Source organism: Macrobrachium nipponense, chromosome 2 (genome assembly GCF_015104395.2).
Source record: "Macrobrachium nipponense isolate FS-2020 chromosome 2, ASM1510439v2, whole genome shotgun sequence".
Classification (NCBI taxonomy): Eukaryota; Metazoa; Arthropoda; class Malacostraca; order Decapoda; family Palaemonidae; genus Macrobrachium; species Macrobrachium nipponense.
Window position 1 is genome coordinate 24661887 of NC_087201.1, and position 25305 is coordinate 24687191.

Sequence of the window (25305 nt, forward strand, 5' to 3'; positions counted from 1 at the left end):
GAAATAGAAACACCAAATGTATGACAAGTATCTTGTGGAGAGGAGAGAAAGAGAGAGCGAGAGAGAGAGAAAGAGAGAGAGAGAAGAGAGACTTGTCCTTACAGTATTTAAAAGAGAGATATGGAATGATTATTGTATTTAAAATACTCAGATATTAATTTTGTACTTATAGTATTATTATTGAAAAATATTAATGATAAACTTATTACATACACGTCCATGAAAATGATCTCATCTCAGTAAGAGAGAGAGAGAGAGAGAGAGAGAGAGAGAGAGAATTACATAAAACCATTAAATTCGTTGACCATTGTATGGCATTGTTAAGCTCGAGTGTCACTCGAGTTGAGGTGGGGAAATTGATACAGAAAAAGACAAAGGGAAGAATTTTCTTTTGAAATTAGTTATCTATATTACTACTATTCTATTATTATTATTATTAATATTAGTTATTATCATATTGATAATAAACACGTGCATCTACCATAAAAATTCTCTCATCTCAGTAAGAAAGAGGAATTATCCTTACAAGTGAAATGGAAAGGTCATTTTCATTTCTTTAAAATACGACCATTATGAATTTTGTAATTAAAGTTTTATTATTATTATTATTATTAAATAGCTGAAATTATCAATAAACATTTTACATACTAGTACCATAAAAATTCTTTCATCTCGGTAAAAGAGAGAGAGAGAGAGAGAGAGAGAGAGAGAGAGAGAGAGAGAGAGAGAGAGTTTATCTCTCTCTGTTCTCTCAAAAAATACTTATAACGCTTCCAGCGAAAGAGAGGGAGGGAGTTACCACTATGACCCATTATTATCTTGTGTGGCAAAAGAGAGAGAGAGAGAGAGAGACAGAGAGACAGAGAGAGAGAGAGAGAGAGAGAGAGAGAGAGAGAGAGAGACAAAGAGTTAACCTTAATTAAAAGTGACATGGATAGATTAGTATGTATTGTATTTCTTTAAAATACTATCACATATGAATTTTGTAATTACAGTTATTATCATTATTATTATTATTATTGATTTATTATTATTATTATTATTATTAGTTATTATTCTTATTATTATTATTATTTATTATTGAAAGTATTTAAAAACAAATAGTACAAGTACATAAAAAATCTCGAGTCTCAGTAAATGAGAGAGAGAGAGAGAGAGAGAGAGCGAGAGAGAGAGAGAGAGAGAGAGGGGGGGGGGGAATGTCAGGACCACGTGATTGCAACACTGCAGCTCTTCCCCCAGATTTTCCCCCTCCTGGCTGTCACAGAACTTGATATATCTGACAGTTTTAGTGCCTGGATCTCGAGAAAAGGTTACTGGAAGTTACTTGAAGAAGACTGGGATTTCCTTCATTCTTCCATAATTTTTTAAATATAAGCTAAAATCTTACTAATTCACTATGGTATTTTCTTTAATGAATTGATATTATTGCTGTATAAATTAATATTATTATTTGAAAATAGTAAATCATTTATTTATCATACTAAAAAACATACATCTTTGTAGTATAGAGAGAGAGAGAGAGAGAGAGAGAGAGAGAGAATTATAGCGATTATTTTCGTTGGAAAATACAAAGAGAGAGAGAGTGAGAGAGAGAGAGAGAGAGAGAGAGAGAGAGAGAAACTGTGCTAAACTATAAAGGATTCTTATCTTATCATAGTGTGTGTTTTTTAAAAGCGTCAAACTCGGAGCGTCGGAAGCGTCAGCTTCGCAACCTCGGAACAAGCGTCGTAAGCCAGGGCGGATTTTTCAATGAATATTTAAGAAAAAGCGTCGTAACCTCGGAACGTCGTAAGCCGGACCCGTCATAACCCGGGGACCGCCTGTAATTACTGGTCAAGTCTCATATACAAAATAATATTTCTGTAATAAAATTATATTTTGTATATACTTACCATGTAATTATATTGTAAGGACAATGTACTTTTGCTATTTTCATTCCACTATAACTACATGCTAAATTCTAATGCACATCATCTTATGTAGAATTCTCTGGCCTTTCCGCCGATATAATTACCATGTATGAACATAGAGTGCATCTGTAGTTATTTATGTATAAATGTCTCTAAGAAAACACAACTCAGCTGGCCCAGACCCAGTTTTCTCTCACTTCGGGTTGAATACTACTTATCCGTCCGCAGCCTCCTTTATAACCCATGTATACCTGTAATAAATATCAGTACCCAATTATCTGTCTCTCCCTCTGTTGTCCTCACAACCTCCCCTCTGATGGACATTATGCAGAAAACAGAATGAACATTAACCGAATCTTGGTGCTGTAAGCCCCATAAATCGTCGATTTTCGGATAATGGCGGTTTTCGCGTATGAGCACCCTGCCGATAACCAGGGACTGCCTGTAGCTATGTAATTACTGGGTAAGTATATACAAAACATTATTTTATTATAAAAATATATTTAATTTTATTATCAAAATGTATTTCTTCTTTACAATCTCCTCAGGTCGGACAAATGTGTACACTTTTGGGGACCTTGTGCAGCTGAAGAGACTGGAGCCTGAGCTAATGCAGAAGGATTTAGAAAACAACAAAACAAGCAACTTTACCCAAGCATTGCGGACTATCAGAATTAGAGTGCAGAGCAGCAAAGAAACCAACATAAAAATCATTATAATCAAGGGACCTCATGATGCTGGTGAACCTTTTCCTGAAGATGAAATAAGATTGATAAAGCCACACATTGGAAGAACTATTGTAGTCTATATACTTGGTATTGGTGATGAATTCCCAGCCCAACACTGTTTTGAAATCCTGTCTAAATTGAATACAGGGAACAAAAACGATGTTACATTTTTCAAAGCTAAGGACACAAAAGATATTGCAGACCAGTGCTCCAAAATAGGAAATATTCTTAGGCCATATGTAGCCAAACTTGAGCTCAGTATTGGAGGTTTCATTCTTCCAGGCTATCCATACAAGACTACATCTGTACAATTAGGAGAGTGGATTTACTTTGAGGAGCCACAAACAGAGCTAAGTACCTTGGCTCTGAAAGTTAATAATAAAGAGTACATAGATATTACTGATGAGATGGTACAAAGGAATGCTCAATGTGATTTAGTTTTTCTCTTTTTACAGTGGAATAATGTTCTGATTCAAGAGAAGTGTAAAGAGAAGATGGTTCCAAGGGAAGTATTTGATCTTATAAAATCATTTTATACTTATTTTCAGAATGAATGCCTCAGCAGTCTATCAAAGCATGAACTGAAACTAAAAAAGGACTTCAGATCATGTGAAAATCAGTTCAGACAGCTTATGAAGCAAATGATAACTCATACGGATGACAAAATGATGAACAAAGAATTAAAGTTAGCAGACTTATATCTGAAAACTGCAGCGATCAATTATGATGTCAAAGCAACGAAAAACAAGTTCTGTAATGATGCAAGATTTGCAAAGACTGTGGAATTATTTCATAATTTATATGAAAATGTCAAATCAAGGATCATGACTCTTCCTCACCCAAAGCTTGATGAATGCTGTAGGATTACAAAGTCTTCTACTTTATCACAGCTCATGGAAAAAGACTTTGAAAAAGTTCTCCAGAAAAATAAATTTGATTTCTTGAGAAGTTTCATCATGTCTGGCATTCCAGTCTTTTCACTGATGAACTGTGCAGTTCAGAGAAACCCCTGGGCATTCAAAATCAAACATATTTTGGTGGAACCTTACTCTGTTATGAGTCAACAAGCCCTCGAAGACTTTGCAGAGTTCAGAGAAGACTGTCTAGACTGCAATACCAGGGCTGTTCAGGTGGAAACTGGAATGAAAAAAACTAAGTTTAATGCTGTCATACCAATTATTCCAGCTTATGCAGCTTCTGTCTTAAAGCCTCTTGTGCAATCAGATCTTTATGCAATGGCAGCAACATACTGCATCCATAAGAATCCGACTGCTATCGAATATGCAGCCCATTTTGCTGCCCTAGGTTGTGCATGGCTGAAAACTCTCGAAGAATATCCAGATGAAGAACGACCAGAGTTTATTCGCAATAGATTGGACGACATTGTGGGCACAGCAAAATTGTACCTAGATAAATGCAAGGTTGCAAACTATCTCAACGCTCTGATGGCAGAACCAAAACAAGCACTCATGTTTGAAAGCACTCTTAAATTCAAGAATAAGTCAGTAAGGTGTGAATCTTTACTGAAGCCTGTGTTCCTCCTTTTTCTAACAAGGGAGTCTATCTCAAAAAAAGTTATGGCTGAAATATTCCAACTCATTGTGTTCGAATTCATTAGGCGTTGTATAATTAAAAAAGCCAGAAGTCCTTTAGATCGTGCACCATTCATTCAGTACTTCTGTTCCCAACTCTCTAGTCCAGATCACAGAAGAGAGTGGCTAGAAAATCATTCCAAGGTAAACACAATTGTCATATCCTTTACAAAGTAACATGATAGTTGATTGATAGACAATTTATCACTTGTAACTTAATACTTTTCAAACAAAATCCAGCAGCATTTTGAAGTCACTAAAATTGACAACCCTTGTGGGAAGTTATTTGATTTCAGTGAAATACTGAATGACATGTCAAACAGTCTCAAAACTGTGGAAAATTCACTTTTGAAAAAATATAGAGATACCAATAAGGAATCCTGATAAATTTAATCTGAACTTGTGTTCGTTGAAAAAGGTAAATTCTCACTGGGAGATCTAAAGTGGGGTTAGGCAATCACTTGACACCAATGTATTGGTTAAGATTTTAGCTAAAATTTAACCTTGTTAAAATTCCTTGTTCAAGATTCATTTAAGCTTAATCTTTGTTTACTTTTATGTGATTTTCGAGAAACTGTTTCTCGTATCTGTTTGTTACCATAAATTTCTCGTGACTCTGGCACAGTTTACATTTACCAGGTGATCATAGACAGGCAGAAAGAGAAGTATGAAAACCTACTGGAAAGATTCTACACACTCAAGGATCTGAGATGCTCTGTTCGCAAAGACATTGTTAGCGGCTTAGAAGCCAAGGGCAAGAGACTCTTTGATGACCTCACCATCGATATCTGTATGGAAAAGGCAAGACGCAGTTCGTAAAGTATTTCAAGGATGGTTAACCTAGCTCTTTGAATTTTGACAATGATGTACCTGAAGCATTATAGTTCAACTGAAATTTGCAGATGACAATTAAGCTACATGAGAACCAGTGATTACTTCTGTTGAGAATTATGGCTGATTCAGTTGTGTCAATTTTATGCAGGACTTGAAAATTATGGCTGATTCAGCTGCATTAATTTTATACAGGACTTTCTCATGCCTCCGTATTGTAGACTTTTCAGTATTGCTTAGACTGGCAAGCAATGTGTCAATGGAGGACATGTCAGGGGACAATTATTTTTTTGCATGAGTAATACATCAATCTTGTTCGCTCTCTCTCTCTCTCTCTCTCTCTCTCTCTATCTATATATATATACTATATATATATATCTATATATATATTATATATAATAATTATATATATATATATATATAGATATATAGAGAGAGAGGGAGGGATGAAGAGAGAAGGAGGACGATCACGAGAGGAGGACGAGAGAGAGAGAGAGAGAGAGAGAGAGAGAGAGAACAAGACTGATGTACCTACATATTACTCATGCAGAACAATCATTGTCCCCTGAATCCACCATTTTTTGACATGTCCTCCATTGCACATTGCTTGCCAGTCTAAGCAACACTAAAAAGTCTACAATACGGAGCCTCGAGAAAGTCCTGTATAGAATTAACGCAGCTGAATCAGCCATAATTTAAAGGTCTACTTCCCAACTAAACCAATGATAACATAATTCCAGGTCATGCAGTCAAATTTTGTTGACTTCCTAACCATCCAGAATGTCATAAAACTGATTTTTATTTCATCAGGAGGAAAAACTAAATTTCAGTAATGTTTCTCATTGAGATATTGATTCTGCATTAAGTGATGACTTTATTTTTTTTATACAAAACAAGGTTAATGATTATGGTCACCGGGAAATTAAGATCATAAATGTTTTTCTTTCGGAATCGTCCACAGGTAACTTTGCTTCGGAATCCTAATACTTGTGGAGAGATTACTTGGTCGACGTTAGAAGTATTGTCCCGAGAATTGGGCTTGCCAACCAACCTACCTAATAAGAATGAGGTTTGTTCATTATCTCTCTTGGAGGCCATTTTTCAGTACTGCATGTCACGGAAAGGGTCATCAGAAAGTTGTTATACCTGTCTTAATGCATTTCCTTCATAAGGAAGTTGACTTCTATAAATCAGATGATGATGCTTCCTAAATGGTTTACATTTTTCTAAGGTCATTATGCAGGCACACCCTGACACACTTACCCAACTCAGGCATGAAATTGAATATGTAGTATGAAAATGGAAGTCAAAGATAGTGTGGCCTAACTGAGCATGCAAAATGATGGCTGCTGTAAAAGAAGATATTGCATAGCTTAACAATACAATTTGTGATAGAGTTTTATATTTAGCCGTCCTTTGCTTTCTGCTTAACTCCCATGTATATGAAACCTCCTCGACTTGAGACCACCTTCACTTGGTGATGGAGTGTTTGAACCCGAGGAATTTGTTTCCAGATTTGAGTCCAAGAGTCCTATACACCACTACATTTATCTCAGGATGAATTTTTGTGAAATTTTCCACATTTTCCACTTTTGCTCAAATTCATTAGACCTGATAAATAGGAAAAGATATGGCTGGGACTTGGTTATCCAAAACTAAATAGTGGGAACTGTGGTAAGACCATCAACTACCTGATAGTGTTTGGACCTGAAAGATGTCAGATTGATAGCTCAAGATCAGAACTATTCTTCGGGGCTCGACCACGGATTGCAGGAGGGTGTGGTTCTGGGGATAAGACTCTTGGCATTATATCCGGTTTGCCCATAATATGATTAGGATGGGGATGATTGTAGCCATGTATGCTCTCAGTCTTGTTAAGTAGGTTTGACTTACACTTGGGCCACAAATCATGTTGTGCCATCCCTGTCGGGTAGCTTAGGGATGCGGACATTTGTGAGTCGGTTCTCACTTGTGCCGTTGGTAGAAGAATAAACTTCATGAAAGGCTGATGCCATTTTTAAGGTTTTTAGGTTTCTTTGTTTTATCCAGTCCTTTATGACTAGTGACTGTAAGAATTATAGTACCCCTGGGTCCTTTGATGATGATTTGGCACAGACAAGGCCTCGAGACGAATGACGAACTTTTGGCATGAGCTTGACCATGGATGTGGAATGCTGCAGTGGTGGCACTCCCTCTCAGGGTAGTCATCACAAATTGAAAACTTACCTGTGTGGGAACACAGTGGATAATTTTGAAAGTATTACGTGTAAAGCATGTAATGCAACTAAGAAACTCTGTTACGTTTGCTAGTTGTGGTCAAATAATAGAGTTAAGAATGAACTTTGATAAAAATGAAAGAAAATGGGAAGAATGGGTAACATTTAAAAAACATGGCGCTGCACTTAAAGCCAGCAGCAATATTATTAATATCAAAATTTATAAATCGACTTTCTGACAAGACCCCTAAAAACATGGATGTTTATAGACCTTCTAAATGGGTACAAGTGGCTCAGCCAAATTTGGAGGACAATGCCCCCTCTTGTAAGAACTCCCAAACCTCCAGTGTGGTTGGTAGTACGTATCTGCGAGGGAGGAAAATTATAATTGCTACAAATTTAGTAAATACATCCAAAAAAGGTTATGGGTATTGATATGGGTAACATCTCAAGGTTTAGTAAAGGCAGTGTCATTCATGCCAAATCAAAGACCCAACCATATATCCTGCCATTGAAGAAGTTCGAGAAAGCTGAAATGATAAAAAGAAACTAGACCGCCTATGTATTTCAGTTATGGAAGACGAGTACAGTGGGACAGTTTAGATGTTTGCTTTTAATTGCCATGCATAGTTTTTTTTTCAGGGGAGCAGAATATATTAAGTTTTTCCCATTATTATGAGGTATTCATCAGAACTGTATTTATAGAGGATTAATCTGTTTGAAGGTAATATACGGCACACCGACGTATTTCATTTTTTATTTTGTGTGAGTGTGTGTTGATGCATGCAACGAGTGGGGAGAACAAGAGGTGTGGGGTTGGTGCAGGCTAGCAGCATGAGTTTTGGGTACCCAAGGTTTTGTTGAGACCAGCAGAAATCCTCTTCTAGCAGTGGGACAAAGGAAAAGAGTCTTTTTCTCTCCCGCCCATCTTTCGTCATGTTCATGAACTTATTTTCATCAGCTGGTAAGGTATTCTTTTCCCATTGAGTGCAGGGAATACTATTCACTTTGGGAATATTTATGTGTCACGGATTCATATATCTTTTTTTTGTGATTTGTGAAGGAATTTGGCAAATATTGTTTGTATTCAAATGATATTAAGAGCTGGTCGAATCCTAAATACTGAGGGTTTCTCTAAGTTACACAAAAATGGCGAAAGGAAACAAAAATGATCAGCCTTTGCTTCATAAAGTTAATACAATTGCATCGGGAGTTTGCCCTTTTCAGAGTATTGTGGGTGGCGTTCTTTCTCAGCCAGTGCAGATTTTTATTGAAGTAGTTAATCTTTTTTTTTTTTACATGCCAAGGGAATTAAAAATGATGCAGAGGTTTTTAAAAAGGCAAAATCCTTGTTGGATTTCAGTAAAATGTGCTTAGCGAATTGCTGCCATAGCTGTCAGTAGTATACAAAATGCCGATCATGGACTGAACTACAAGCATTTCTGAGGGCAGCTTATGGTACAAAGGAACATGGTGATATGGTGAGAGACCTGAGAGGTTTCTACAAGATTTAAGAAAGTCAGAAGACCAAGGTTGAGCATAGCTCTCAGTTTTTTTATGCAGAGAAAGAATGGATACGGAAATTGAAAAATTCCACGTGGGTAAATGGTAATAATATCTCCTTGCCCAGACAGTTGCATTTGTCCCACTTTCTACACGACGTCCCGGACGTCATTGTAGATAGCTTTGATGAGAAGATCAAACCTACATCGGATGAGGATTGATCTATTCTCAGGTTGAGAAGCACATCTCCAAATGCCCCACAGTGGACAGCACATTTTGTAATGGACTGGAACTTAACGCAAATGGATTTAAGTTTCCCTTCCCCCCATTGTGTGCCAAAGTAGAAAACAATAGGAGGTCTATGGATCCATGGCAGCAGTTGTGTTGTTTCAATTGTAATAGGCAGGGGCACACCAAGAAACAATGCAGAATAAAATAGTGCGTAGCATGCAAAAAATGTAGATCACTTTTGGTGGTCTTGTCCGTCTCGGAGACGGAGGGATGCAAGACTTACACCCCAGAACTCTGGAAGTTCAAGTATAAGAGTTTCCCAAGCTGGTTACTCAAAGGGACCTAGAGATCGGCGAAATGTTCGGAAACCCGATCAGCAAAAGGGGTGCAGATGACTTGCATGTACCATTGTGGTCTTGTGGGGGATGCCCCAGAGCCCAGGCCAATAGTACAAGAAACAGTGGGTGATGTAGAGATCCCAATTTTCATAGAAACGGGAGCTTCAGTTAATGTAATGGACTATGGTCTATATGATTCCATATTCTCCCAATACCCTCTGAAACCCTCAGCAGAGACTGTGATGTGCAGGCCCATAGATTAAATACCTTGGGTTTTATAAAGGCACGGTTCTCACCTGGTGCATGGATGTTAGTAGAACCATTTTTGGTGATAAAAGGGATTGTGTTGGGCAACAAACTTTTGTTGGGCCATCCTGCATTCTTTTATGGATTTACATTACCAGCCACATTAATAGAATGATAAAATGTATTTGAATTTGTTTTACAGAGCCTCACTAAATTATTATTTGCTCATAACAAGAGAGAGAGATCACTGATACGATGCTCGAATGAATTTCAAATTGCACAAAAAGAAAAATTTATGATAAAAACCTTATACTTGTATAGATAATGAATATTAATATTTTCCCGTCAGTTACAACTTGATCCCTTCTGTGCTCAGTATTTATGACAAATAAGGAGTAACAGGAAAAAGAGAAAATAACAGCTACGGAGCAAAACATTGCCATCACTAAAATTCTCCAAGCTCCTGTTCCTCTTTCCATTGTCTTTCTTCAATACGAAATCTGTTGCTAAATATGTCTCTCAATCACAAGTGTCTTGTTTTATGAATTTCTAGCATCAAAGAATGAATGAACAGTAGTTAAGAGCACTAAGATTAATTCCAAAAGAGTAAAGGGCTCCTAATTACTAAAACTGACCATAAAAAGGGCGACTGATTGTTGCCTGGTGATTCTTCACTGTTTTGAATCTGACCAATCACTCCCCCCCAGGCTTTGCTATTTGTCGCGGCGATCTTGAACAAAAAGGAAGCCAAGAAGCAGCTGCCCGACGTCCCTTCGTCCCAGGACAAGGTTCTCAGTCTTGCCAGGGAGAAGATTCTCAGGGAAATCCTAGTAGAACTCAGGAAGGTACCAGCTTTCTCTTTTGTGTTTCTATTTGACTTTTACTAGTTATTTTAAATTTTACAGAGTAATTTCAGTTGTCATGTGGTAGACTTGAAGTTTCTCTCTCTCTCTCTCTCTCTCTCTCTCTCTCTCTCTCTCTCTCTCTCTCTCTCTCTCTCTCTCTCTCTCCTCGAGTTTTAATTTGACTGAATAATTATATTAAATTTTACATAGTAATTTCAGCTACCATTTGTTAGATTTGAAATTTCTCTCTCTCTCTTATTTCTGGAGTATAATTCCTGGACACGAAGTTAGTAGGAAACCACTATATTTTCACTTTGTTTGTTTGGAGCAACACGGTCAAGCATCTTCAAATAAACTTCAGGTACTATACTGACTCGGTCCTGCCCTCTGCTTATTTCAGGGATGAAGTTCCACTTGTTTGCAAGCAATAGTTAGTAGGGTTGGCAATGATTAAATCAAACTGATTTAATCAAGTGATTAAATCATTGATTTTTTCATTATAAAGTGATAATTTTGTTTATTTTTTACAAAATTTCTTTCATTTGAAAGCAAGCAAATGGAAAAATATGGTTTGGAGGTTAATGAAAACTTAAGCATAGTGCTGCATCTATTTATTTTTATATACAAAAAATTGCAAGTACATACTTTAGACCAGAATTAGAAACCTGAAAGATATATCAATAGTAATTCTGTCATAAAATACATTTTAAGGAAAGAAAGGATTGAAAAAAACAGCTAACAAATAAAAAAAAACTAATAAAGAAAAAAATCAAATAAATCACTGATTTTCTTATTTTTTTATTTAAAAAAATCACCAACCCTGCTTGTTAGATATGCTACTGATTTCATTTTAATGGCAGTTAAATCTTTGAGTTATTACCTTTGAAAAATCATTTGAATCATCTTTAAAAATTGAGAGCTTTGTTTTGCAATTGATCATTCGTACTCCACAGTTACTAATGCTTTATAAAATATCTTATTAAGAGTCGAACACTATTGTTATTTATAAAAGAAGTTGGAAAAATAGATTGCCTTTAAATGGGAATTGAATATTTTAAACATTCACAGCAAATAGCACTTGAATATTCTCACTGATGTTATTTTGATGTTCACTTAATTGTCAGATCTTGAGATTCGTTTTAAGAATTAACTAGATATCTTCGAGTTTCATTTTTATGTCAGGTGGAGTTTTTTAAGATTTAATAATTGTAGAATTTTCCATAAAATGACTGACGAATGTTCTGAGAAAGACAATTTCGATTTAAGAAGTTCACAACTAGCATAGCCTGACTGAGAGTAAACAGTATTTCTTCTCTTTCAATAAACAATAAATAAATAAAAAGGTTAGCAGCAGAGACTGGAGCTTGGCAAAGAATATTGAGGAGGAGTGGAAGGAGGAATTCAAGAAGAGACACAGGTCCTTGGCCATCCCTATGACACCACAGCAGATTGTAGCCGAAGCTCAAGGAAGAGGCGTAGCCGTCAGGCAGGAGACGTTCCACGATGTCTACAAGTAAGCCAAATCCTACTCACGTCCAGTGCAGTTTTTAAAGTGCATTGACCCCACTCTCACCTCTCTCAAGGTGCCTCTTTTTGAAACCGTAAATGCTTTTTCTATATGTAATAGTATACTGTTCGCAACTCTGTAGAGCTGAAGATGAGTTTCTTATCTCAGGAAGCCTCATAGTACCTGTGAGACAGCTATATCCTATTTATTAAATTGTTTTTAATTTATCTTTTTTTTTTATAACTGATCTCCTCTTGATGTATTTCCCTTTACCTTCTGTTACTTTTGAATGGGCACCATATTCTTTAAAAGCTCTAATTTCTTGTCAATGGCCTGTTTGGTGGGTGTGTTCCATATGAGTGAGGTTTATATTCTGAATAATAATAGTAGTAATAATAACAACACTGGAAAGCTTTGAAATCCTCATGCGGTCTCTATCTATTTTTCTTCCAAATTTCCTGTCAGTCTAGATTAGTCACATCCACCGAATTGCTGTCTTCATGAACCTTTGCACGAAAAGCTTTAAAGAGGCAGAATTTTCAACTCTTGAGGGTGTCTATTGCATTAGTAGATACTAAGTACTATGCTTATTTTGATAGAGCTGTTTATCAATATGTACTGTTTTCTGTCAAGTAAATTATATATAATATATATATATATATAATATATATATAATATATATATATATATAAACTATGATATATATATATATATATATATATATATATATATACATACACAAACTGTTTTCCCCACAAATACCAAGAATCCACGAATAGTTGAAACCCCTATGAAAACGCTTCATTTTATTTGATAAAACTCAAAGAAAAACCCACTTCAAATTGTTGCATCTGGTTTTTAAAAGTTTTATCACAAAAAGTGCATTTTATGATGAAATTGGTGTAAAAAAAAAAGGAATTTGTGGATATTTCTCATTGAAAAATACCGCGAATAGACGAATTTTCTGCAAATAACGGGGGCATGTGTTCTGGAGAGAAATCCGCGAATATGTGAGTCCGTGAATCCGGAGTCCACGAATATAGGGCTTCACTATATATATATATATATATATATATATATATATATATATATATATATATATATATATATATATATATATTTGTTACGTATGGGCCTGGCCTTGACAGAGGCTCCGATACGTAAACAGAAATAGTTGAGGGAAAATAAAGGAAATTTACTTGAACTTACCGTAAAAGGATTTATAGTGATAATTTACTCTAGAGGAAAGGTCGCCAGAAACTCAGCCAATTACTTTACAGCTATTTATTTACAAGAGGCCCTTACTGGCCTGGAGAAAAGTAAATACAGCGTGCCCACACGTTGGGACCCATATACGTATCTCTCCCAAATGGATAGCTAGCTAAAATGTGATTCAAGTAATGAAAGCTAGGTTTCGATATCTTGCGGTAATGCAACACTTGCGGGCGGACAAACTTGACACGTGACTCAGGGAATCTGGAAAAAAATCCCAGATTAGACAAGATAAAAGAAAAAAGGATTTCTTGCACAAATTTTGATTACCCAGTTCTCCTACTCTATCTTGAAGTTTTTAGAGCAGCGATACAGCTAACAACAGTGACCCACCTAACTTATAGGTGAGGATGCTAAGTGTACTAACTTAATGGAGTAATGTAGTCTAGCTTAAGTAATAACTACGGGTTGTCTGTGACGACAGTCTACTCTACCCCTAGATAAGGTTACTTGAAAATTCTTTCTGCTACTACCCTAATGCCCTGGTACTAAATCATTAGCCTAACCTACTCAATACAGTTAAATGGAGACGCAATCATTCCAGAGTGTGGTATGCACAGCAGCAGTTCAGCAACGGAATTGTTAAAATACATGATGTGAGGTAATGATGCGTGAGGATGATGAGTGGTTAGTTGACCAGGATGGAAAATAAATGAGGTAATTATGACATTTACATGAGTGATAGTATCACAATTTCTAGGGGTTAGAGGGTTAGTTTACTGGCAGAGATCAGGCTGGCTACCTTCTCTGGGTAGGTGCCAGGATCATTCTGCAAATGAATGTGACACTGTACCTCGGGCACAGGTGTCAAGGAGAGCATGTGGCTCTTTGGTTAGTGTGTTAATGATTTGTTACGTCCCTTCTTCTTCTTCTTATTCCTCCAGGACCTGGCTATACCAGTCCTAGGAGTAGACGGAGGCACCGACTCTGGGGTAAGGCCAGAAACGCCGTCAGGAGCAGAGGCAGTGGTAGCCTGAGGGATTGCAGGAGAACACCCTACTTCGGTATCAGCAGCAACCGTCGTAGAGGTGGAACCTACTGCAGGGGAGGCCCTCACTTCAGCTGCTGCGACAGCCGTCGTAAGGGGAAAACTCCAGGCTGACTCCGTGTCGGGCAGTTCCTGGTTTTCCAGAGGAGGTATGAAGGTAAGGTCTGCCGGAGGTTCATCCTCGGGCGACAGAGGTGAGGCTGAAGAAGAATTATGGGCTGGAGATTGGCCATGGGCTGCGGTAAGCTCCATGCCTGTTGGAGGATTTCCTGTAGGAGGATCCTTGATTAGGTTAGGCGCTGGCGCTAGCTCGGGGCCAGGCGCAGAGGTCAAGTTCTGTGGTGGCTCTACGTCCAGGCTGGACGGAGCTTGGCACTGCTCAGTGCTGCCAAGTGTCACTGGCAGAGAGTTGAGGTTGACTGGACCTGTGACGGGCACTGGAGGTGCAATACCTCTCAGCGGGCCCTTGGTAATGGGAGACAGAGGCTCCTGTCTCTTTTGGAAGGCTGAGCCTTGTAGAATATGGTCAGTGTCCGCTGCTGGTAGTCGGCTAGGGCACCTAGGCCAATTCGTGGAGTGCCCTAGTACGTTGCAGGTTTTGCAACGGAACTGTGAATGATCAATCTCCCTCCTTGGTAACGGGGGAGACTGTTGGTGGATGTACTTCCTGGAGGAAGTAGAATTTCGATGACTCCTTGCTTTGGAGTGATTTGACGTGGGGTTAGGACCCCTAGGCTTTTTGAAACGAGAGGGAGACTTCATGTCTTGCCCTAGGAGGAGGTCGTAACCTCCTGGAATGTAGCTTGCAACTGCAAGAGTACATACTTTGGAGAAACTAGGTCTGGTGACCCTCAATTGTACGGTCGGAAGGATCAGCTTGATATGGTTGATACCTTCAATGGTCATCAGTTGACGTCTGTCAATATTAGCCCCTCGGGGGATTCGGTCTTCCCGTATCAGTTATAGGGCCCTTAGCTGGGGGTCCTAGTGAAGAAGGATTGGTAACTGCCATTGCGATGGCAGGAATATTAAAATTTGCGCACCCTCCGTAGTTGGCAGACATGTGACCCTTGCGGCCACAGTCGCGGCAGAACTTGTTCCAGAACCTCTTCCGTGGCACTGGACGGTAAGGCCGAGATGGCCCCACAGGTTGCGAATCTGTGGAGTCACCAAGGCTGGAAGTGTGCTCTGGCACAGTTGAAGAGTCCTCTCTGGCAGTGATTTGAGGTAGGGAGGTCAAGGAAACCTCCGTTGAATCACCCTCGGAAACAAGTTCGGGGTTAACTGGTGGGCTTACCTCTTCCAAAGTGGAGGAGGTAGGCGGTAAAATGGTAAAAGGCTGGCAGGATGCGGCAGGAACTTTGGGCTCTGACACTGGGTCAGGGCCAGGTTCACAAATAAAAGGGATGTCTGGGACATCGGAGGCACTAGCCTCTGAATCTAAAACTGACTGATTATGAGGCATGCTGCAGGGATCCAGTGCATCTGGTAGTGGGAGCTGCGTCCAGGGGAGATAGGGCTTTAGGAGATCTCGGCCCAATATTACCTGGTAAACATCATGAAACTGGTCCACTACGCCCAGGCGGCACAAGGTGGTTTCCCTGGTCTCCTGGTCCAAAAAGGGCATTTCCACATTCAGAAGGACCGAAGGAACAGAATAGAGGTTACCGTCAATCCATTCAAACTGAATTTCTTCGTCCGTCTGGATTTTGGCACCCCTAGGCAATGCCTTTCTTGCAATGAGGGAGACCTGGGCTTCAGTGTCGGCCATGACTTGTACCCACTGATAGGCCGTAGGAGACTGTTCATCAGGCAGGGCTATATGGTAGCCTTGGAGAAGTTCACCCTGGAAGCTCTCATCCCAAGGTAGAGATCGACTTGGGCACTGGTCTGAATCCACAGCATGCCCACGCACACAACAAGTGGTGCAGAACCTCCGCAACCACCTCTTACCTGGAGTCCAGCTCATGGTCTGGGGCTTGGAAACTAGCAGAGAGATTTCGTCATCTCTGAGAGCTAGCTCATGCTTTCTCTCTTCTTCTCTGGCTTTTCTCTCTGCTTCTCTTTCTTCCCTTTATTGCAGGCGCGCGGCATCCTGCTGCACCGTTATCCACTGGTCAAGTGCTGGTCCAGTGTAACCGGCCTCCTTGCCCAGAGTTATAAGGGTTTGGAGCTTCTCTAGCTCTATGGCAAAGAAGTCGCGGGAAGCAGGGGAAGACATTTCCCTTAGGCTGCAGTAGAGGCTCTGATAAAAATGAAAATAATGGCCAGGAAGGGTACTGAATGGAAGGGGAGTGCCTACTGTATAATGTGGCACTCACTTGGAAATGGGTTCTGCAATAAGTAATGAAAGGTCTTAAAAGACTGGGTGCTCTGTGGCACTTGGGAAGTGTCCCGTAAGTTCGTGGCACTTCTGGAATGGCACCTTCTGATGAGGCAGAAAATCAAAATAGTGTGCGGCGTACGTCACACTTAAGGGCGTTCCCAACTTGGGAGACGCTGGAATGGGCTACCTGTAGGTCCAATACAGGTGCAATGGCACTTATGGAGGCGTTCCTTGGGCAGCACTAGTAGTGCTGGTATTGCGGCACTTCGGGAGGCGTTCCCTTGATTGGGTGATCCGGGATATCGGATACACTAATGGATTGGGCGTTCCGTAAGGACGGACACGCTGGTTTGACAGCACTTAGGGCTGGTATTGCGGCACTTTGGGAGGCGTTCCCTTGGAGTGTTCTGGAGGATCACTGACCCTTGTACACGGACACACTAATTGATTGGGCGTTCCGTAAGGACGGACACGCAGGTAGAATGGCTACCTGTACAGCTGTACAGGTGCAATGGCACTTATTAGGAGGCGTTCCTTGTTTGGAGAACTGGTATCGTGCTGGTGTGTCCTGTCGGACGACACTACATGCAGTATACTCAAGTATACAGAAATGACATGGCCCTGCTCGTGGCAGAGGGTAATGGTGGAGGAGAGAAAGTAAAAGGTGGGAGTACTTCAGCAGCCAATCGATGGACAGTGTCACGAATTAGTGGCACTGTAAAATGGTAAGACCTGATGTGCACTGGTGGTGGCCAGTCCTAGACTGGTAGGCTTCCTTGTCTGGAAGTAATGAATTTGCGGTGGCACACTGTGCGGTTGGTGCTTGCGGTATACGCAAGTCTTTTGTGATAAAAGAAAATGAAAAGACCACTCGTGCAACGACAGGTAATGGTAATTTTAGAAATGCTCAGTCCCTCGCTGAAGTACTCGATAAATGAATAAATGCTTGCAAAACTGCAATGGACACAGGCGCGTACGTATCACGCTCAGTGTAAAGGAAAGACACAAGAGACTAAAATAATGTTAATTCTGCATGCTATAAGTAATGGGCGTAGTACTCTTGGCTTCATGAATAATGGATTCTCGTTCTCTCTCTCTCTCGGAGAGGGTGAAAATTATATATGATAAACTCCCTTGTATTTAATTGAACTAATAATGTTAGTTTTAATATGACGCACTTGCGTTAAATGATTTACTTACGTTAATGTGTAATGAGAGAATTGCTTTGGAGAAGGTTTATGAAAACGATACCGCACTCGCGGTGAACGATTTTTACGTTAATGGTAGCGGCTCGCGCTTATATGAAATGATTTGCGTTTCAATATGAATTTCACAAAGACATGTTTTACGTTAACAATTCTTGTAATTTACTCTTTGAAGATTTATGTTAACTTTACGTAACGATACTAGGTCCCTGTGACAAGTGAAAATGACAGTAAGGATTTTAAACGATGTTAGCAAACATTTGTAAAAGAGGTTACGTTAAGTCCGAAGTGAAATGAAACTTTTGCTCAGCGAGCGAGTGAGCGATGCTAAGTGAGACGCGTTGAGGCGAGCCGAGCGGGTTGGGCAGCGTGTCGTTCAAACAGCTGATTCTCTGTAAACGCGAGGCGATTTACAACATGAAATTCTAATTTCTTATTCAAGGCGAATTACATTAATTTCTCTGGCAGAACGATAGATACTAGTACTGAGATTAATATTATTTACGTTAAAACTTCAAGACTTACGTTACTTTGCTTAAATCGTTGAGATAATGCTTAAAGGGATAAAACATGGCTGCCGCTTTGTGAGACGAAGGTTGGCTGGGAAAGCGCACGCGCGAAGCTTACCAAAGCTGGCCAGCTTGAACGGTTACCAACACTTGGAATGAAACTTAAGTTAAAATGAATTCCCCTAACCTATCACAGACAAAAGAATTGTACACTTCTTTTGCCGTAACTATTAGTAGAACACTCCTAACTAGCTAGGCTTTTTAACACAGCAATAAACCCTGGCAAAGCACTTCCTAGTTTGATCTGGTACTTTCTGGCATCTATCTACACACGTGTTAGTGTCTCGTCAGACGAGGACAATGCAAAATAAGAATTCGCGGGGCAAATTGTTTGCTTGCCGCTAAAATTAAGCTCTGGCGCTTTCGCCGTTATAATAATAATATTTCTACTTACACTCTTTTAAACACTTCGTAATAAAAATACTTAAACGTACCTTAAGCTAACATTGGTTATAGAATAATCATATTAACCCTCTTACGCCGAAGCCCTAAAAATCAAAACCTCTCCCGTATGCCGGGCCCGGTTTGGAGTGAGCGCGGAAGCGGAAAAAATAATTTTTTCAAAAAATCACAGCGTGCTTAGTTTTGAAGATTAAGAGTTCATTTTTGGCTCCTTTTTTTGTCATTGCCTGAAGTTTAGTATGCAACTATCAGAAATGAAAAATAATATCATTATCATATGTAAATAATGTGATATATGGTAGCAAAAAAAAAAATTCATACATAATTGTATTCAAATCACGCTGTGCAAAAAACGGTCAAAGCTAACGAATTACTTTTTTTTCGTTGTATTGTACACTAAATTGCAATCATTTTGATATATAATACATTGTAAAACAATAAAAGCAACACCGGAAAAATATTATCACAAAATGATGTATGAATTCGTAACGCATTGACTTAAAAAATGTTTTTTTCAAAAATTCACCGTAAATCTAAATATTGTTCTAGAGACTTCCAATTTGTTTCAAAATGAAGACAAACGATTGAATATTACGATACTGTAAGAGTTTTAGATTAGAATTGCAGATTTCGACCATTTCGGACGAGTTAAATTTGACCAAATGTTGAAATGTTTATATATATATATTTTATATGCACATATTTCGAAGATGAGAAAAGCTACAACCTTCAATTATTTTTTATTGTATTTTTCATGAATTTGCTCACATTTTGATATATGAAACTCTATGAAACGGCTAATATGAAAAGGAGCAAATACTAGGATAATGCGCTGTACGCATTTCAGAAACTTGCGGCCGTGAATCGGCGCGCGGAGGGAAGTAAATATATTTTTCAAAAATTCACCATAAAATACAATATTGTTCTAGAGACTTCAAATTTGTTTCAAAATGAAGATAAATGACTGAATATTACTAGGCTGTAAGAGTTTTAGCTTACAATTGCGTTTTTCAACTATTTCAGTAGAGTCAAATTTGACCGAACGTGGTTTTTTTTCTATATATCGTGATTTATATGCAAATATTTCGAAAAAAGAGAAAAGCTACAACTTTCAATAATTTTTAGTTGTATTCTACATGAAATTGCGCACATTTTCATATTTAAAACTTTATGTAACAGCTAATTTTGAATAGTGCAAACATTTCGACAATCGCACAAAAAAAATTCCGATTTTTTCGGAAGAGTTACCGCGCGGACGTAAGGAAAATGTTTTTTTTTTTTTTCATAAATTCACTATAAATCGAAATATTGTGCTAGAGACTTCCAAGTCGTTGCAAAATGAAGGTAAATGATTGAATATTACTAGAATATAAGAGTTTTAGCTTACAATTGCGTTTTTCGACCATTTCGGTAGAGTCAAAGTTGACCGAAAGTTAAAATTTTTGCACTTAACGTTATTTATATGAAAATATTTCAAAACTGATAAAAGCTACAACCATCGGTTGTTTTAAGTTGTATTGTGCATGAAATTGCGCACATTTCAATATATAAAACTTTATGTAACAGTTAATTTTAAAATGGTGCAAACATTACCACAATCGCATGTATGATTTTTTTCGGAAGAGTTACCGTGCGAACGTAAGGAAAAAGTTTTTTCATAAATTCACCATAAATCGAAATATTGTGCTAGAGACGTCCAATTTGTTGCAAAATTAAGGCGAATGATTGAATATTACTATAATATAAGAGTTTTAGCTTACAATTGCGTTTTTCGACCATTTCGGTAGAGTCAAAGTTGACCAAAGGTTGAAAGTTTTGCACTTATTGTTATTTATATGAAAATATTTCAAAACTGATAAAAGCTACAATCATGAGTATTTTTTTGTTGTATTTTACATGAAATTGCGCACATTTTCATATATAATACTTCATGTAAAGGATAATTTAAAATGGTGCAAAAATTATGTCAAAGTGACTAAATAATTTCCGAGATGTGTCACTGTTACTTTTTAGTGCGATAAGAAAGAAATTCGCGCTTGCGCGCCTGCGTAGCGATTGTAAACAAAACAACGCCTTGATCCGTGAACTCCCAGCATCCCCCAAGGCGCGTGATTCAAAAGTTTTCGGCTGGTAGGCCTATAAGTATTTTTCCGCGAATTTTTAAAAAAACTTTTTTGAGTCGACGTATGATACGTCCATTCGGCATACGGGAGACATTTTGACTCGACGTTTAATACGTCCATTCAGCGTAAGAGGGTTAAATGAATGGTATACCTTACCGTGAGCCAGTGTGTGTCTTCCGCTGCAAGTGTGCTTTGTTTTTGCGCTTTGAAAAACATTTACATTCGTTTTACAAGGGATAATGCGATTTACAAGCTTTTTTTAAGCAAGCCCAGATTCGATGCTGGCAAGCAGTCGTCATTGTTACGTATGGGCCTGGCCTTGACAGAGGCTCCGATACGTAAACAGAAATAGTTGAGGGAAAATAAAGGAAATTTACTTGAACTTACCGTGAAAAGATTTATAGTGATAATTTACTCTAGAGGAAAGGTCGCCAGAAACTCAGCCAATTACTTTACAGCTATTTATTTACAAGAGGCCCTTACTGGCCTGGAGAAAAGTAAATGCAGCGTGCCCACACGTTGGGACCCATATATCTCTCACAAATGGATAGCTTGCTAAAATGTGATTCAAGTAATGAAAGCTAGGTTTTGATATCTTGCGGTAATGCAACACTTGCGGGCGGACAAACTTGACACGTGACTCAGGGAATCTGGAAAAAAATCCCAGATTAGACAAGATAAAAGAAAAAAGGATTTCTTGCACAAATTTCGATTATTCAGTTCTCTAACACTGGGGAAAAGGAACTTTAATGTTTCACTGAGGTATGCAATGACTTCATTTGTCTAGGACGATCACACAAGGGAAACATGCGGCCATGAGGCAGTGAGAGGAAACAAAGGGATGAGTTCTTTTGATATAGAAGTTTGAATTGGGAAAATGGGGAGTAATTAGGCACTAAGATGTAAGGGACTGGCAATATGCTGTTTCACAAGACGTACCTGGATGCCATGTTCAGTGTGGACCTTTGTAGAAAAAATGTGGCCTGGCTTTGTCTCAGGTCTGGGTCTCTTGGCGCGCCAGTAACCCCATGGATAGGCCTAAATGGAAGGCGGGTGGTTGGACATCCGTCCGAGGTCACGAGCTGGAGCGGTCTGAGAGAGATCGCAGGTGTCTTGCCTGGGTGTTGGGGGTCAGCTTAACCCCCCACGAGCAGGGCAAATCCTGGAAACAGAACATACAGCCAGCAGAGGGTTAACAGGAAAAAGAGCTTAAGATATAGGCCTTAGAAGTACCAGTCTGCCTACATCCTTCCCTTTGAGATACATCCCTAAAGCTGACAAAAGACTATATTCTCCCCCATTCTAACAGGAAATGCTTAACTCTGGACGGCTAGCTTTGGTTTCCCACCCAAATCAGCTGATATTTGGAGGGATATGGCTGCCGTTTTACAAAGCAAAATAATGAATTAATTACTGGGTAGACAAAAAGATCAATAAACGTAGCAATATATAATATATATATATATATTAATATAATATATATAGATATTATATATATAGATATAATATATATAGATAATAATATATTATAATATATATATATATATATATATATATTACAGTATTATAATACTCTGTTATAAGCATTTTTAGAGTTCTTTTTTCTTTTAACTATCAAAATAAGCAGTTCTAAGGTGTTTTTAGAGTGGTTTCAAGTATTTTAGCTTTTCGTGCAGAGGGGGGGAGGGGTTCTGGTACCCCTCCCCCGCAAATATGGGTGTCTAGGGGTCTACTGTACTAATAATAATAATGTAATGTATTTTTGTTTGACATGATATTAAATTGTTTTAGTATAATAATTTAAGGTAAAGTTTTTAAGCAGTTATTAGCATTTTACTTTATGGGATACTGGGTATTTGGCAGTTATAAGCCAGTTACTATAAGGCTTTTTAGAGGGATTTTTGCATTTCTGGGGCAGGTTCGGGAACCTAATACCACGTAAAAGACGGGAAGTACTGTGTGTGTGTGTGTGTGTGTGTCTCAATATGTTAAGAGAATTTATGGAAATTCATTCATATCTAGGAATAAGTGGCATGGCTGGTATTCATTAACTTTCCAGATATGATGACTATACGCAACTGTTACGAAATGCCTGTCAGATTCGTGAGTGTCCCCATTATCTGGTACCTCATAAGAACTTCAACCTGCATCTCTCCCAGTCAAAGATTTCAGGTCATCATGTAGAGTCGTTTCACTGGGTAAGTTTCCCATTTCTACACTATAGAAGTTAACTTAATAATTGAAGACTTTCTCTATTTTTGGGAGGTGGTGCTAGTCCCGTACATATTAGCATTTTGATTTTGAATAATGCTTGAGAGTAAAGACTTACCTAAAAAATATAAAGATCTACATATTGAATTACAACAGCTGTTTGAAATTAGATACCAAACAAGATTCATTGGGTTTCTGACGTTAAAACATCCGTGTACTCCTTTTTTTTTTTTTTTTTTCATTTACTTTATACCCATGTTTATTATCTTGTTGTCAGAGTTTTCACTTCATTCTGTAACATCTAAACCAAAATACCATAGATCACCTGCCTTCACTCAAGTCAATGAAAAGTGAATTTAAAGCAGCTCTTCATAAACAATATCTCCTCTTTATAGATCATCCGCAAATATGGGCATCATGGGATGGAGCGGGTCAAACAGGAGCTTCACTCTAAAGAACTCGCTCTCCTTAAAGAACGCAGGCGAAGCCAGAGAACCTCTGAACCTTTTAAACTGACTGAAGATGTCTTCAAGAAACTCGTGGCAAACGTGTACAATTGACAACTGAGGACAGGCATAAGCCATTTCTGTCGCCCCATAATAGTTATGTATGTATGTATTAATGTGTATAGAATTATACTATATTATTATAATATATAATATTAGTAATATATATTTCTAAATTATATAATAATATATAATTATATATTATTAATTAAACTATATAATTAAATATTCTAAAATATATATATATAATAATATTATATATTATATATATAGTATAATATAATAATATATATATGTATAATAATATATATATAATATACTATCATTATAAATATTCTAAATAATATATTAATATTTTATATATATGTGTATATAATTTTAGATAGACTAGTATAGATAATATCGATAGATCATATACTGATATATATTATATTATGATATATTACTATATATATATATATATATTATAATATAGATATATGTATATCTTTTAATATATATACAAAAGCTATGAAAACTTTCATAAACTGCAGTACATTTGTTTCCATCAAGGGGCCATTTACTATAAAATAGTGTATTATACTCTTGGTACTGACAAAGTGTACATTTAGCACCTAATTGCCCCCAAAAAAGTTTGATTATTCAGTAAGTACAAATCAAAAATCTTATTTTTGGGTTTAAACCATTAGGGTAAATTGACAAATTTAGTTAAGTTTTCTCTTTTGTAACCAATTAACTCACCAGACCACTGACTTCATGAATCCTTAACTCTCAAAGGCTTTGTTTTTATGAAAAAGATTGAAAATTATATTTGATCATAAATTATGATTTTGTTAAGATTTTATAACTGGATAGAATGAATAAGGTGAGGATTCATATAAACTTCCTTAAGAAATCAAGTCCAATACTTTTTCTTTGTTATAAAAACTGTTTACGTATCCAGACCACCGAGTCAAAAATGGTTACTTGGAGCCTGTAAGAGAAATGAAATTAGTTAGATTTTATCCAATAATGTCAGCTCTATAAAAGCTTACTTTTTGCAAGGTTGAATGAAAGTGTTTGCATAAAAGAAATGATTACTTAGATTTTGCTCTAAAAATTTCTGCCTCGTAAATACTATACGTAATAGTATAGCTTAAAATGCTAAAGATTCTGAAGAAATAAATATGAAAGCATTTGTGTAAAAGAAGGATGATTTTTTTTATTATGAGAACTACTGTATGTAGAATCATCATGTACAAGAACTGGATCACAAATGTGAGTCTAATTTTCAGATGTGCTGCCATAATTCTGCTGCAGATTGAATCTACTTTAATTTGTTGTTACCTGTTCCATCACTCCACAAGTCCCGCCATTTATTAACTTAACGGATCTCGGCTATTCATAATCATTTATGGACTTTTCAGGCTCAGAGCTAGGCATTGTATGTAGACTTGTTAGTTTTAATGCCATTTTAATGTTATTTTAATCCTCACAAGAGCAAGGGATCCAGCATAATTCGACATTTATCGCAGTATTCTGTTATTTAATGAAGGACTAATTGATATGCTGAATGACAGAATGTTTAGTTACGATGGTAGTAATTCATTGTTTCTAAGATTCATTGAATATTACAAACCTGTGTGAAAGTGCACTTTTATAGTCTTAAGTGCAGAAAATATATTATACAATTCTGCTTCCAAAACAATACCTAGTACATAATGAAAATTGAGTTTTCCTATCTGGAGAGAGAGCTACAATTCCTCAACAGTGT

The 25305-nt window shown here is 37.7% G+C and overlaps 1 protein-coding gene across 1 annotated transcript in view; it reads left to right on the forward strand.

Annotated features, from left to right (window-relative positions):
- Window positions 1-23606, forward strand: part of LOC135221141 (uncharacterized) — a 95497-nt gene extending 71891 nt beyond the window's left edge. The window contains exons 3-9 of the mRNA XM_064258966.1: window positions 2462-4377; window positions 4873-5034; window positions 6026-6133; window positions 10306-10443; window positions 11787-11956; window positions 22895-23033; window positions 23442-23606. Coding sequence (XP_064115036.1) covers window positions 2462-4377; window positions 4873-5034; window positions 6026-6133; window positions 10306-10443; window positions 11787-11956; window positions 22895-23033; window positions 23442-23606 — 2798 coding nt within the window. The remainder of the gene's footprint in view (window positions 1-2461; window positions 4378-4872; window positions 5035-6025; window positions 6134-10305; window positions 10444-11786; window positions 11957-22894; window positions 23034-23441) is intronic.
- Window positions 23607-25305: the final 1699 nt, after the last annotated feature.